General features: G+C 36.7%; 1 protein-coding gene across 6 annotated transcripts in view; it reads left to right on the top strand.

Annotated features, from left to right (window-relative positions):
• LIN54 (lin-54 DREAM MuvB core complex component) overlaps positions 1–8,481 on the top strand; it is an 89,107-nt gene extending 80,626 nt beyond the window's left edge. For 5 of the 6 annotated variants that reach the window (XM_053597158.1, XM_053597316.1, XM_053597085.1 and 2 more), the window contains exons 12-13: positions 2,884–3,086; positions 6,005–8,481. In XM_053597158.1, coding sequence (XP_053453133.1) covers positions 2,884–3,086; positions 6,005–6,206 — 405 coding nt within the window. In that variant the 3' untranslated portion in view covers positions 6,207–8,481. The remainder of the gene's footprint in view (positions 1–2,883; positions 3,087–6,004) is intronic. The other variant, XM_053597239.1, reaches the window with a different exon arrangement.
• Positions 8,482–13,070: the final 4,589 nt, after the last annotated feature.

Here is a 13,070-nt window from a genome sequence, read left to right as displayed (position 1 = left end):
AACCTTTCTGGAAGGAAGTATGGAGAAACCTCAAAGCACTCAAGCTAGACCTCCCATTTGATCCTGCAATCCCATTACTGGGCATCTACCCAGGAGGAAAAAAGTCCTTTTATCATAAGGACACTTGTACTAGACTGTTTATTGCAGCTCAATTTACAATCGCCAAAATGTGGAAACAGCCTAAATGCCCACCAACCCAGGAATGGCTTAACAAGCTGTGGTATATGTATACCATGGAATACTATTCAGCTATTAAAAAAAATGGAGACTTTACATCCTTCGTATTAACCTGGATGGAAGTGGAAGACATTATTCTTAGTAAAGCATCACAAGAATGGAGAAGCATGAATCCTATGTACTTAATTTTGATATGAGGACAATTAATGACAATTAAGGTTATGGGCGGGAGGAAAAGCAGAAAGAGGGACAGAGGGAGGGGGTCTTGGTGTGTGTCACACTTTATGGGGGCAAGACATGATTGCAAGAGGGACTTTACCTAACAATTGCAATCAGTGCAACCTGGCTTATTGTACCCTCAATGAATCCCCAACAATAAAAAAAAATAATAAAAATAAAATAAAATAAGGCGGTGCCTGTGGCTCAGTGAGTAGGGTGCCAGCCCCATATACCGAGGATGATGGGTTCAAACCCAGCCCCAGCCAAACTGCAACAAAAAATAGCGAGGCATTATTGTGGGTGCCTGTGGTCCCAGTTACTAGGGAGGCTGAGGCAAGAGAATCACCTAAGCCCAAGAGCTGGAGGTTGCTGTGGGCTGTGATGTAAATTAAACATAATCTACCGAGGGCGATGGAGGGAGACTCTGTCTCAAAAAAATAAATAAATAAAAAATAAAATAAAATAAAATAAATACAAGTGTTTTACATAACATCTCAAAATCCAACAAGCCAGTTTTTCATCTTCTGTTAGAATATTCTGACTTTTTTTCTATTTGAATACCTAATGAAATAGTTGGTTATGTTAGTAAACAAAAATTGTTATGAATGTGTTAATATTACTATGAAATTTTTTTCTCTTAAACTATTAAGCCAAGTATACAAAAAGAGAAGGAACTTAATATAAAACTGCGTCAGAAGGGCATAGCTGCCCTTTCCTGTACATGGCACTGAAGAATTACTCAGTACTTGCTAGGCATACGGAATTCAAACATACTTGAACTAATCATTTATTTGAACTGATTAACAAATCTATGAATGAATAGAAATAGAAAAATAATAGACTGGACTGTGTTAGAAAAGAAAACCCTATGTTTTCTAAGGAAATTTTATCAGGACAGACATAGTGTCTAATAACTAAGTTTTGTCATTCTAAAAAGTCATGTACTGGCTGGGCACGGTGGCTCACTTGGGAGGCTGAGATGGGTGGATTGCCTGAGCTCATAGGTTTGAGACCAGCCGGAGCCAGAGTGAGACCTCATTTCTAAAAATAGCCAGGTAATGTGGCGGGCACTGGTAGTCCCAGCTACTTGGGAGGCTGAGGCAAGAGAATCGCTTAAGCCTGGGAGTTTGAGGTTGCTGTGAGTTATGATGCCACATTGATACTCTGTCTCCACCAAAAAAAAAAAAAGTCATGTACCAAGAATTGGAAAGCCTGAAATACACTAAACTATGAATAGCAGTGGCTAATGACTATGAATAAGCTGTGATGTTGTGATACCATTTGTGTTACACAAATTGACTTTGTGTTCAATTATTCTTTTAACACTTTGGTCTTCAGTTGAATGGGCTTTTTGCTCCAGTTGGTTTGTGCTTGGACAACACATTCATGTTCTTTTCACGGGCCTCAGAGTTGTTGATGGATGTGTGGCATCAGGCAATGCCTGTGGCTCAAAGAAGTAGGGCACTGGCCCCATATGCCGGAGGTGGTGGGTTCAAACCCAGCCCAGGCCAAAAACTGCAAAAAAAAAAAAAAAAATGTGGACCATCATACCAGTGATTAACACCCTACCATTCAACAGGATGAATTGAGGCTATGCCAGATGACTTGGGAAGGATTCTGTGAGTCACTGTGTAAGAAAAGTAGGTATATGATTTTGTAAGACAAACTAAAAAATAAAGGAGAATTCTGTATTTGTTAGTGTATAAGGTTTATGATTTTTTTTTGTTTGTTTTTGAGACACAGTCTCAAGCTGTCGCTCTGGGTAGAGTGCTGTGGAGCCATAGTTCACAGAAACCTTGAACTCAAACTCAAGCAATCCTCTGGCTTCAGTTTTTGTATTTTTAGTAGAGACACTTTTGCTCAGGCTGGTCTTGAACTCGTGAGCTCAAGCAATCCACTCACCTCAGCGTACCAGAGTGCTGGGATTATAGGCATGAGCCACTGGAGCCCGGCCTAAAGTGTATGATTTTATATATCTTACTTATTTTTACACGAAAGGACATAATTTAATTGAAGGCTTTGAGGAATCTGAAGAGGGAGTTCAGAGAGGGAGATATTTCATAATAAAAATAGCATCTGTGAAATCCCTTTAAAAGTGAAATTGTGTATATGTGTCACAGATGGGAGGTCACCAACATCTTGATGGTGTTTTGATTGAGGTGGTTGGATTCTGACTGACCCTTGTAAAACTATATTTGAATGTATCATTCATATTCTTTATGAGGAACACACATTTTCATATCTGGAGGAAAGTCTATATATATAGTAAGGGGAAAGTGACATGGATGGACTCAGCTGCTCTCAGATATAAGATGGCCTGGTCCATCCACATGCATAGTAAGCCCACTTAGTGTTCGTCAGGGAGAGATGCTTCCATCTAATCTTAACGTCACTTGAGCAGGTAATACTATTATCTATTGATTTCATTGTGGAATTTACATATAGTGATTTTTGGTTTTGATGTGGAACCTTTTGTACACCTTTTAGGCAAAAATAATGTGTTCCTCAATATGCAAATGTATTGGCTGTAAGAATTTTGAAGAAAGCCCAGAAAGAAAGACCTTGATGCACTTGGCAGATGCAGCTGAAGTAAGGGTACAGCAGCAAACCGCAGCAAAGACCAAGTTATCTTCTCAGATTTCGGACTTGCTTACTAGGCCAACACCCGCTTTGAATAGTGGAGGAGGAAAGTAAGTCAATTTGTTTACCTCTTAAAGTATTTCTCTAATATGCTCAGATATTTTTGGTAAAATTTTTTTTAGGAGACAAACTTGAGTTCATTATCTTGATTGTTGCAAACCTGATTTTTGCCTTTTTTTTCCTTCTTTAGTTATTTGCTGTAAAGGAATTTAATGGTAACAGAAAAACCACTATCCAGATATATTGTGCAATTCTAAAATGCATAGTAATGCTCTATTTCACTGTGCTTAATTTAATTAGATTTTTCCCTATTAAGATGAAATAATTATGTAATTTGAGAACTCCCTAAGAAAACCAATTTTTATTTTATTTATTTATTTATTTATTTATTTTTGAGACAGAGTCTCAAGTTGTCACCCTGGGTTGTGCCATGGCATCTTAGCTCACAGCAACCTCCAACTCAGGCTCAAGTGATCCTCTTGCCTCAGTTTTTCTATTTTTAGTAGAGATGGGTCTCAAACCTCTGAGCTCAAGCAATCCACCGGCCTCGGCCTCCCAGAGTGAGAAAACCAAATCTTTTATGCACCTCACTGATACTGTGATTATTTTTTTTTTGCATTTTCTTACCTTCTTTCTCTTGTCTTTTCTGAGTATGTGGAGCACTTTTCTCATCCTAATGCACCACTCATCACACTATGATATTGTAGTTTCTTTTTGCGCTCTCTTTCACTAGATCGCTGAGCTCTGGAATAGAAAAGCTTGACCTTTAAAGTTGGTCAGACGAGTTTAAATACTGTCTGTGCTACTTAGTAGTTTATGAATCAGACAAGTACTTCCTCTCTCTAAGCTTTAGTTTTCTTATCCTTAAAATAGCCCTTACTAGGTGGCTGTGAAAAATAAAACATTTTTATCCCCAGCATTTGTCAGGGCCTGATGTAACATAGTTTGCAGTTTGGACTTTGGATTTATATTATAAAGTTTATTAGAGGTTAATTTGAGGAATTGTTAAATGGAATGAGCCTTACAAATGGTATATTACTTAAAACACCTCTAAGTTGAAGTAAGGTCCATTACAAAATATTTCAGACACTATTTTCAAAGACCTCTTACAACTGGAATATAATCAGCAAATTGTTTTTGACTGAATAAAAGTGGAAATAGGTAAACACCTTAATAAGGGTGACAATAGGGCGGTGCCTATGGCTCAGTGAGCAGGGCGCCGGCCCCATATACCGAGGGTGGCAGGTTCAAGCCCAGCCCCGGCCAAACTGCAACAAAAAAATAGCCAGGCATTGTGGCGGGCACCTGTAGTCCCTGCTACTCGGGAGGCTGAGGCAGGAGAATTGCCTAAGCCCAGGAGTTGGAGGTTGCTGTGAGCTGTGTGACGCCACGGCACTCTACCGAGGGCAATAAAGTAAAACTCTGTCTCTACAAAAAAATAAAAAAAAAAAAAGGGTGACAACATAAGATCCTTTCTGGTCTGTTAATAATCCTTTAGATTATTAAATCTAAATTTAGATTTGATTTAGAATCTAATCTCCATGGAGAGATTAAAAATATTGCTACAGTAAAATATTTACAATTAGTTTTTAAACTTGGGAACATGTTAATGACATGAAGTGAAAAAAACACAAAATCAAAGCTGTGTTAAAAAACTGTATGAAAGTTATGCCAGCATTTTCACAAGCTTTTGTTTCAAATAAACCTTGAATTCTTTTTCTTTCCTTTTACTTTTCAATAGTTTTCAAATATTTTGTGATGAGCGCTTTTGTCAATGTTACTATAATATTAACATTATAATACTAATATTTTCTAATTTAAAGTGCTTCTTTGTATGTTAAAGATATCTGTACAGCAGCATGGCAGCCTGAATTCTCAATTACGTCCTCACGTCAGAGTGGACCTTCCTTGCAGACTTGATTTACTCTTGCAGTGCACTTTTACTAGTGACTGCTTATAAGTTATTGAGTTAGTAGTTAGATCAGGTTGCTTGAGCTAATCTCTTATAGGCTTTGACTTTTGACTTGTCTACAGTATAGCAAGCCTAGTGGTGGACTGCTCTGATTTAATACTAACTAGCTGAGGAATTTATGAATGTAATTCTGTGCAGAACAGAATTTGGGTTCCCCCATTGTTTTGTTTTGTTTGTTGTGACGGAACAATGAGGAATTCTGGTATGTTTTCTTGGTTGTTTTTTACAAACAATGTCAGAACTGTGGTAAAGTGTTTTATTGTCAGCGGCGCCTGTGGCTCAGTGAGTAGGGCGCCAGCCCCATATGCCGAGGGTGGCGGGTTCGGACCCAGCCCCGGCCAAACTGCAACAGAAAAATAGCCGGGCGTGTGGTGCACGCCTGTAGTCCCAGCTGCTTGAGAAGCTGAGGCAAGAGAATCGCGTAAGCCCAAGAGTTAGAGGTTGCTGTGAGCCGTGTGACGCCACGGCACTCTACCTGAGGGCAGTACAGTGAGACTCTGTCTCTACAAAAAAAAAAAAAAAAAAAAAAAGTGTTTTATTGTCAGTGTGGCCCAAGAGATACCTCTTTCAATTCCCAATATTATTCATTCATTCAGCAGATATTCATGCAGTATCGCTATCCATTAGGCACTATTCTAGGCACTGGAGAAATAGCAGTAAATAAAACAAAGCCTGTACTCACAGAATTTACATTCATGAATTTGAGGGACTTTAATGTTAGAAATACCTAACCTGCCTATAGGATTACATCTTTTAGTTAACCAGATAACCTTGTGTAGGTAATATGTCATGTATTTAATGTATATTCTTGATAATAAAACCATATGTAACTTTTTTAAGTTCTTTAGGATGTGCATATGCTCATCGTGCAAATTGTGGTGCTCATTTTGCTGGTGAAGCATGAAAATTTCAGGAGAGATTTCCAGATGAAAGAATGTTACCCACTTTCTTTGTCATTCAGCACTATCATTATCTCTCTCTCAAAAATCATTTCAGATTGCCCTTTACATTTGTGACTAAAGAAGTAGCTGAAGCCACGTGTAATTGCCTTCTTGCCCAGGCAGAGCAGGCAGACAAGAAGGGAAAATCAAAGGCAGCAGCTGAAAGGATGATACTTGAGGAATTCGGACGATGTTTGATGAGCGTCATCAACTCGGCAGGAAAAGCAAAAAGTGACCCTTGTGCTATGAATTGCTAACTCTTGGGCAAAAGCCTGATGAATGGAACAGTACAGAAAATTTAAGGTGTAAGGACACTTGATTTTCTGGAAGATAATTTAACAATTACTGTATTTTAATTCAGTCCTTGTTTTAAGAGACCTGAAATTATAATACTGAAAGAGAAGAAATTTTAAATGAGGAAATTAGCATGTTTTATATCTGAGTTAAATCAGCTTATGCCCTTCTAAATTGAAGTTTTCTTTATTGTATTATATAGATTTTTAATTTGCTTGGGTTTTTTAAGAATTAGATGTTCTATCCTTCTGATTCTATTGACAAAGAACATTTATAAATTACTGTAATTTATAATGTATGGTGTTGTATGACTTTGTTCAGTAGAGAAAGCCAAAGCAGCAGTGGTTATTAGCCAGTCATCCTTTGAGTGTAGATTTAGAATATATTCAGATAGAATGTCTAACATAAACTAATTCTTAAGAAATAATGCTCAGATGACATTTTGCATTTAGTAAAGCTCTGTTAAAGAAAAATCAGGTTTTTAGGGTGGATTCTGGAATAATATCCTGTTGTTACTTTGGGAATGTCAGAAGGGAAGCAATCTCCAGGCACACTTTTAAAATTAAAAAAATTTTTTTAAACATAAAATGTTAAGGGACAATACATGATACTCAGAGGATGGACAGTGTTTCTATAGTAAGGAATGGCTAACAAATGCTCTGGGATGTCTCCCATTTTCTTTCAAAGAGGTGGTATGCATTTAAAATGATAATGATAATAAATTGTCAAAGTGATTCTTGGGTACTATTAAAATAAGAGACGTGTATAAGTAGAAGTAAACTTATTACGTAGTGATAATATAGAACCTCACGTAATTATCAAGTATAAAATTTGGCTTAGATGAAGAAATAATGATGAAGAATATGGAAGCTATAAGAGATGAATTTGGAGAAGGATTTTTCATCTATACAAATAGTTCTCTTTGTAGACTTTTGAATTAAGTTTGAAATACATGACTCTTACTTGATTTATGGGCCTCCTAACCCAGCTTTCACAATTATAGTGGGAAAAATTTTATAAGGGAAGTTTAATATGAGATTACTTTTACCCAGTGATTTGGTAAGCTAAAGGTATGAGTACTTCTCTGTAATTACTAAAATAATCTAAATCATTTTCAGTAATTCTAAAACTATGAATTTGGGAGCTTGTGTTGTAATGGGACTCTTGATTTTATGACAAAAAAACCCCATTTTGGAATTCAGGCATTTTGCTGGGTACCTTAATCCTCAGTAATTATTAGTGTATGATTATTACATTTCCTACAAGGTCTCTATAGTTTGTATGTAGTGTGTATATATGTTCATATGAACATGCAAGGTACAGGTGATAGAAATTAAGTGATCCAAAAGAGGATTCCGTTATTCATAAAAGTATCTGCCTTTTGAAATTTGGATTTATAAAATTATAGTGCAGTAACTTTAAGTGTAGATAGTGCAAACATTCTTAGCACCTCAATCTAGTATGTTTAATTAAAAGTTTGTATAAATGTAAATTAGTGTAAGAGGATAAAATAATATCTGATCAAGTTATTTTTCAAAAGATTGCAATAAGTTTTTGGTCTAAACCTAAACTTTGTTCATTTTGTACATATTCTGTGTTAATTCCAATTGCACCTTTGTGATGTGTATTTATATAAAGTGTGCAGAAAATGTTTGTGAAATTTCAATTACAATTGTAGATTATGTATGATGGCATTGCTTAAGAATGTTTTGCTTGTAAAAATTTGAAGGTGCAATCAAATGCTACTAGTTTTTCTGATTTTCAAGAAGCGATCTAAAATGTTAAGCTGTTTCCTTCCTGTGTAGTACTTACTAAACAACTTTTTGTATTTAGTCATTTGCATCAAATTGCTGAACAAGAGGAATAGCCACATTAATTCAACAGTTATAAAAACTATTCGGGGAGGGTTGGGTATATAATTTTTTAGCTCTATTTACACCCCAAAGTAGAAAGATTAAATTTATATTTACTAGAGCTATTCAAAGAATACACTTTTCTATATTGTAAAAACAAGACAGCAAAGTAAATCATACAAAAAAATAAACATTTATACTATTCTATAAAAAAGGTTTTGCATTTTTTTAGTCTAACAACACTACTTTTAACCATTTAACATGCAAGAAACCTTTGAAATTCCTGATTTTCAAATAAATTTGACATTACTTCTAAAAACACACAACTAAAAAATTCTACCATTTTGCTCAATTATCATGAACACAAATTGCTTTGGAAGGAGAATGTACATCTATCTTTCCTCATGTAAGAAGAAAATCTATTCTTCCTTTTAATGTGTGATGTTCTTCTGAAGATCTTTCTTAGTTTCCTTTTCTCTGAAGAGCTAAAAGCAACCTGTAGGTCTCACTTCCAGACTCTGGGGAACAGAATCGTAACATTACAAGGACTAAAGCAAGCAGATCAGTGCTTTGGGCAGGGGAAAGCATGTTGCTTTAATTTCCCCATTTTTTAATATTGAATAAATGCCATTTTCTCAGTCTCATGTAAAATGTGAATAAAAATACCTATAGAAAAGTTTTCTATTTTTTTTTGTCCCATAACACAAATAGTTAAGGAATAACTGTTAATGCAAATGAAATTTCAAACCAAGACCTCTCACCCTAAATTTTGTAAGCATTTATAGAGGAATTTTGGTGTGGCCACCAAAACAGAGGGAAGCCAATCACCTAAAAAGTCTTTGCTATTGGAGTTATTTTCTCTTATTATAAATTATTTAACTTTAGGATGGGCGTGATGGCTCCACCTGTAGTCCTAGCATTCTGGGACACCAAGGCAGGTACATTGTTTGAGCTCAGGAGTTGGAGACCAGCCTGAGCAAGACTCTGCCTATACCAAAAGTAGAAAAACTAGCGGGGCATTGTGGTGGGCTACTCAGGAGGCTGAGGCAGGAGGATCGCTTGAGCCCAGGAGTTTGAGGTTGCTGTGAGCTATGATGCTATGGCACTCTACCTTGGGAGACTCTGTCTTAAAGAAAAACAGATAAATAAATAATTTATGTTTTTTTTTTGTTAGGAGTTTTTTGTTTTTGTTTTTTTTTTTTTAATTGTGCCTTCAATTTCAACTGGCTTTCACTCATCTTAGTTTGAAGTTGTTTATTTTTATTTTTTTTCTTTTCTTCCTTTAGCGATTCTCTTGCCCTTTGCCTCCCAAGTAGCTGGGACTATAGGTGCCCTCCACAACACCTGGCTTTTTTTTTGGTAGAGACAGGGTCTCACTCTGGCTCACTCCAGCTCATGCTGGTCTTGAACCTCTGAGCTCAGGCAATCCACCTGCCTCGGCCTCACACAGCCCTAGGACTACAGGCATGAGCCACCACTCCTGGCCTTGTTAGGAGTTCTTTAATGCACATTTTATCATTATCTTGTAGACCACATGATCTACAAGCTTCTTTTGATCCAAGTAATTTTATAAGAGGAAAGCCCTGGAAAGGCACTTTAAAACAAATTTCCTTCTAAATGGTAAATTTTATGAACATTTAAGACATTCTTAGTTTCTACTCAAAAGCAGCAAGAAAATAAGTATTTTCAGGGTACTGTTCATTATAAGGTCCTAGGGACTTTATAGTAACCTTATAGATTTCACTTACTAATACATGAAAAAAATACATGATCAAGTGGGATTGATCCAGGAATAAAAGGTTGGTCAGATTATTTTTTTATTTTTATTTTTATTATCATTTTTGAGACAGAGTCTCAAGCTATCACCCTGCATAGAGTGCTGTAACATCATAGCTCACAGCAACCTCAAACTCTTGGGCTTAAGCGATTCTCTTGCCTCAGCCTCCCAAGTAGCTGGGATTATAAGCGCCTGCCACAATGCCCAGCTATTTTTTGATTGTAGTTGTCACTGTTTTTTGGCGGGCCCGGGCTGGATTCGAACCTGCCAGCTCCTGTGTATATGGCTATTGCCCTAGATGCTTGAGCTATACGCACTGAGCCTGATAACTTTTTTAAATTAATTCACTGTATAAGCATACAAAAGAAGAAAAACTAAGTGATCATCTCAAAAGTTGCAAAAAATTATATGAAAAACTGCTGAACTGTATACTTTCAGAGGGTGAATATCATAGTAAGGGAATTCTCAATTTTTCCTCCAAAAGCTGTAAGAAAAAAAAAGACAAGACAAAATTCAATGCTTATTTGGGTTTGAAAAAATAAGCAACTCTTGAGTAATCTAACAATAAATCTGATAAGGAACAGTTATTTTAAAAAGTCTATAGCTAACATCTACAAATGTGAAGAGTAAGGCTTCCCTCTAAGACTGGGAGCAAGGCACTCTTCTTCAACATTGTAGTAGAGTCATTGTGCAACAGGCAAGGGAAATAAGTCTCCGGGCTGAAAAGAATAAGTAAAACTATATTTGTAGATGATGTGATTGCCTATATAGAAAAGCCATGTAAAATTAATAGAATAAGTGAGTTTTGCAAGGTCAGTATGCAGAAGTTAACAACTTCTACCTAGTAGCAATGAATATTTAAAAACAGAAATTTAAAAATCATATTAGCACCAAAAAACGTGATCTCTAATAAAAATATGTATGAGATCTGTATGCTGAAATGTAGAACACTGATTTTAAAAAACTAACACCTAAAAAAAATTGATATGCCAGGATAATGGATTGGAAGAGTCATTTTAAGATGTCAGTTCCCCTCAGATTGATCTATAGATTCAACGTAATTCTAGTCAAAACACCAGCGAGAATTTTTGTAGAAGTTGACAAGGTCATTATAAAACCTTTAGGGAAAGGTTGTCCCTTTCCCTAAAGGGACAAGCCAAAACATTTTTTAAAACAGAACAAGTTGGAGGACTCCCACCTGATGTCAAGGCCAGAAACAGACCCACATATATATAGTATATGCTCAATTTTTGACAAGGGTAGAAAAGTAGTTCATTGGAGAAAGGACAGTCTTTAAACAAATGGTGCTGGGATAGCCCTATGTGAAAATATGAACCTTAACTCATACACCATTTAGCTGAAAATGGATTGTAGCTTAAATGCAAAGCCTAAAACTACTAAGTATTTAAATAAAAACATATAAAAAAATCTGTGATCTTATATGTTAGGTAGATTTCTTACATACGAAACTAAAATGTATTATGCCTGAAAGAAAAAACTTGGACTTAAAAGTTTTATCTGTTCTTCAAAGACACTGATAAAAAAAGCCAGAGACTGGGAAAAATCATCTGCAAAACACATTTGATAATGCACTCATATGCAGAACATTCAACTAATGCTGAGAAACCACCAAGCTTTCAAATTTTGGGCAAAAAACTTGAATAGATATTTCACTAAGATATGTGGACAGCAAATAAGCATATGAAAAGGTGCTCAGGCCTGTAATCCAAGCATTCTGGGAGGCCTAGGCAGGTGCTGATCACTTGAGCTCAGGAGTTCAGACTAGCCTGAGCAATAGCAAGAACCATCTCTACAAAAAATAGAAAAACTGAGGCAAAAAGATTGCTTGAGCCCAAGAACTTGAGGTTGCTGTGAACGGTAATACCATGGCACCAAGTCAGGGCACCAGAGTGAGACTATGTCTCAAAAAAAAAAAAAATTATTAGCCATTAGGAAAACACAAATGAAAGCCACAGTGAAATACTACACATCTGTGGAATGGCTACTTCAAAACAGACCAAAACTGCAGCAATTCCAAGTGCTGGGGAAGTAGAGCAACTGCACCTTTCACACATTGCTAGCTGGTTTGCAAAATGATAGCACTTCTGGTTTTTTTCCCCTGAGACAGAGTCTCACTATCCTGCCCTGAATAGAGTGCTGTGCTGTCACAGCTCACAGCAACCTCAAACTCTTGGGTTCAAGCAATTCTCTTGCCTCAGCCTCCCAAGTAGCTGGGAGTACAGGTGCCTGCTACAATTGGGCCAGGTTTGAACCTGCCAGCCTCTACGTATGTGGCTGATGCTGTAACCACCTCTGTACTATGGGTGCCAAACCATGATAGCACTGTTTTTTTTCTTTGCAGTTTTTGGCTGGGGCTGGGTTTGAACCCGCCACCTCCAGCATATGGGGCCGGCACCCTACTCCTTGAGCCACAGGCGGTGCCCTATGATAGCACATTTTTATTTATCCCTTCATCAGTTGACAAGCATTTAGATTTTTACCCATTTTTTGGCTATTGTGCTGCTACCTTGTTTCCCCGAGAATAAGACATCCTCCAAAAATAAGACCTACTTACAGGAAAGATAAGACGTCTCCTGAAAATAAGACCTAGCGTGTCTTTGGGAGCACACCTTAAAATAAGACACTGTCTTATTTTATTTTCAGGGAAACGGGGTATGAAGTTCACGTACAAGTATTTGTGATGTTTTCACTTCTCTTGGGTAAATGCCTAGAAGCAGAATTGCTAGCTCATATAAGAAACTGTTCAACCTTTTGAAGAATGTGCCATTATCTGCACAATTAACACAATTTTCTAAAGCATCTATCTGCACAATTTAACATTCCCAGTAACAGTGTATGAGGGTTCCAATTTCTCCACATTCTCACTAACAGTCTTCAGCTGTCCTAGTGGGTGTGAAGTGACAGACATCTCATTGTGATTTGCGTTTCCATTTCCTGGACACTCGATGCAAATACACATTCATATTTTGTGGCCATTTGCATGTATTTTCTTTGGAGAAAAATCCATTCAAATTCTTTACCCATTAAAAAAAATCTGGCTATTTGTCCTAAGAGTTCCTTGCATAGATGATTTGTGTTCAATAAATCATCTTTCACTTACTTGGTATCCCTTCAAAGCATAAGTTTTTTACTTTGTTAAAGTCCAATTTATTTTCTTTTGATGTGTTTTGGTCTTA

The sequence above is a fragment of the Nycticebus coucang genome, chromosome 1 (assembly GCF_027406575.1).
Source record: "Nycticebus coucang isolate mNycCou1 chromosome 1, mNycCou1.pri, whole genome shotgun sequence".
NCBI classification, from domain to species: Eukaryota; Metazoa; Chordata; class Mammalia; order Primates; family Lorisidae; genus Nycticebus; species Nycticebus coucang.
This window is presented reverse-complemented; position numbering and strand designations above follow the sequence as displayed.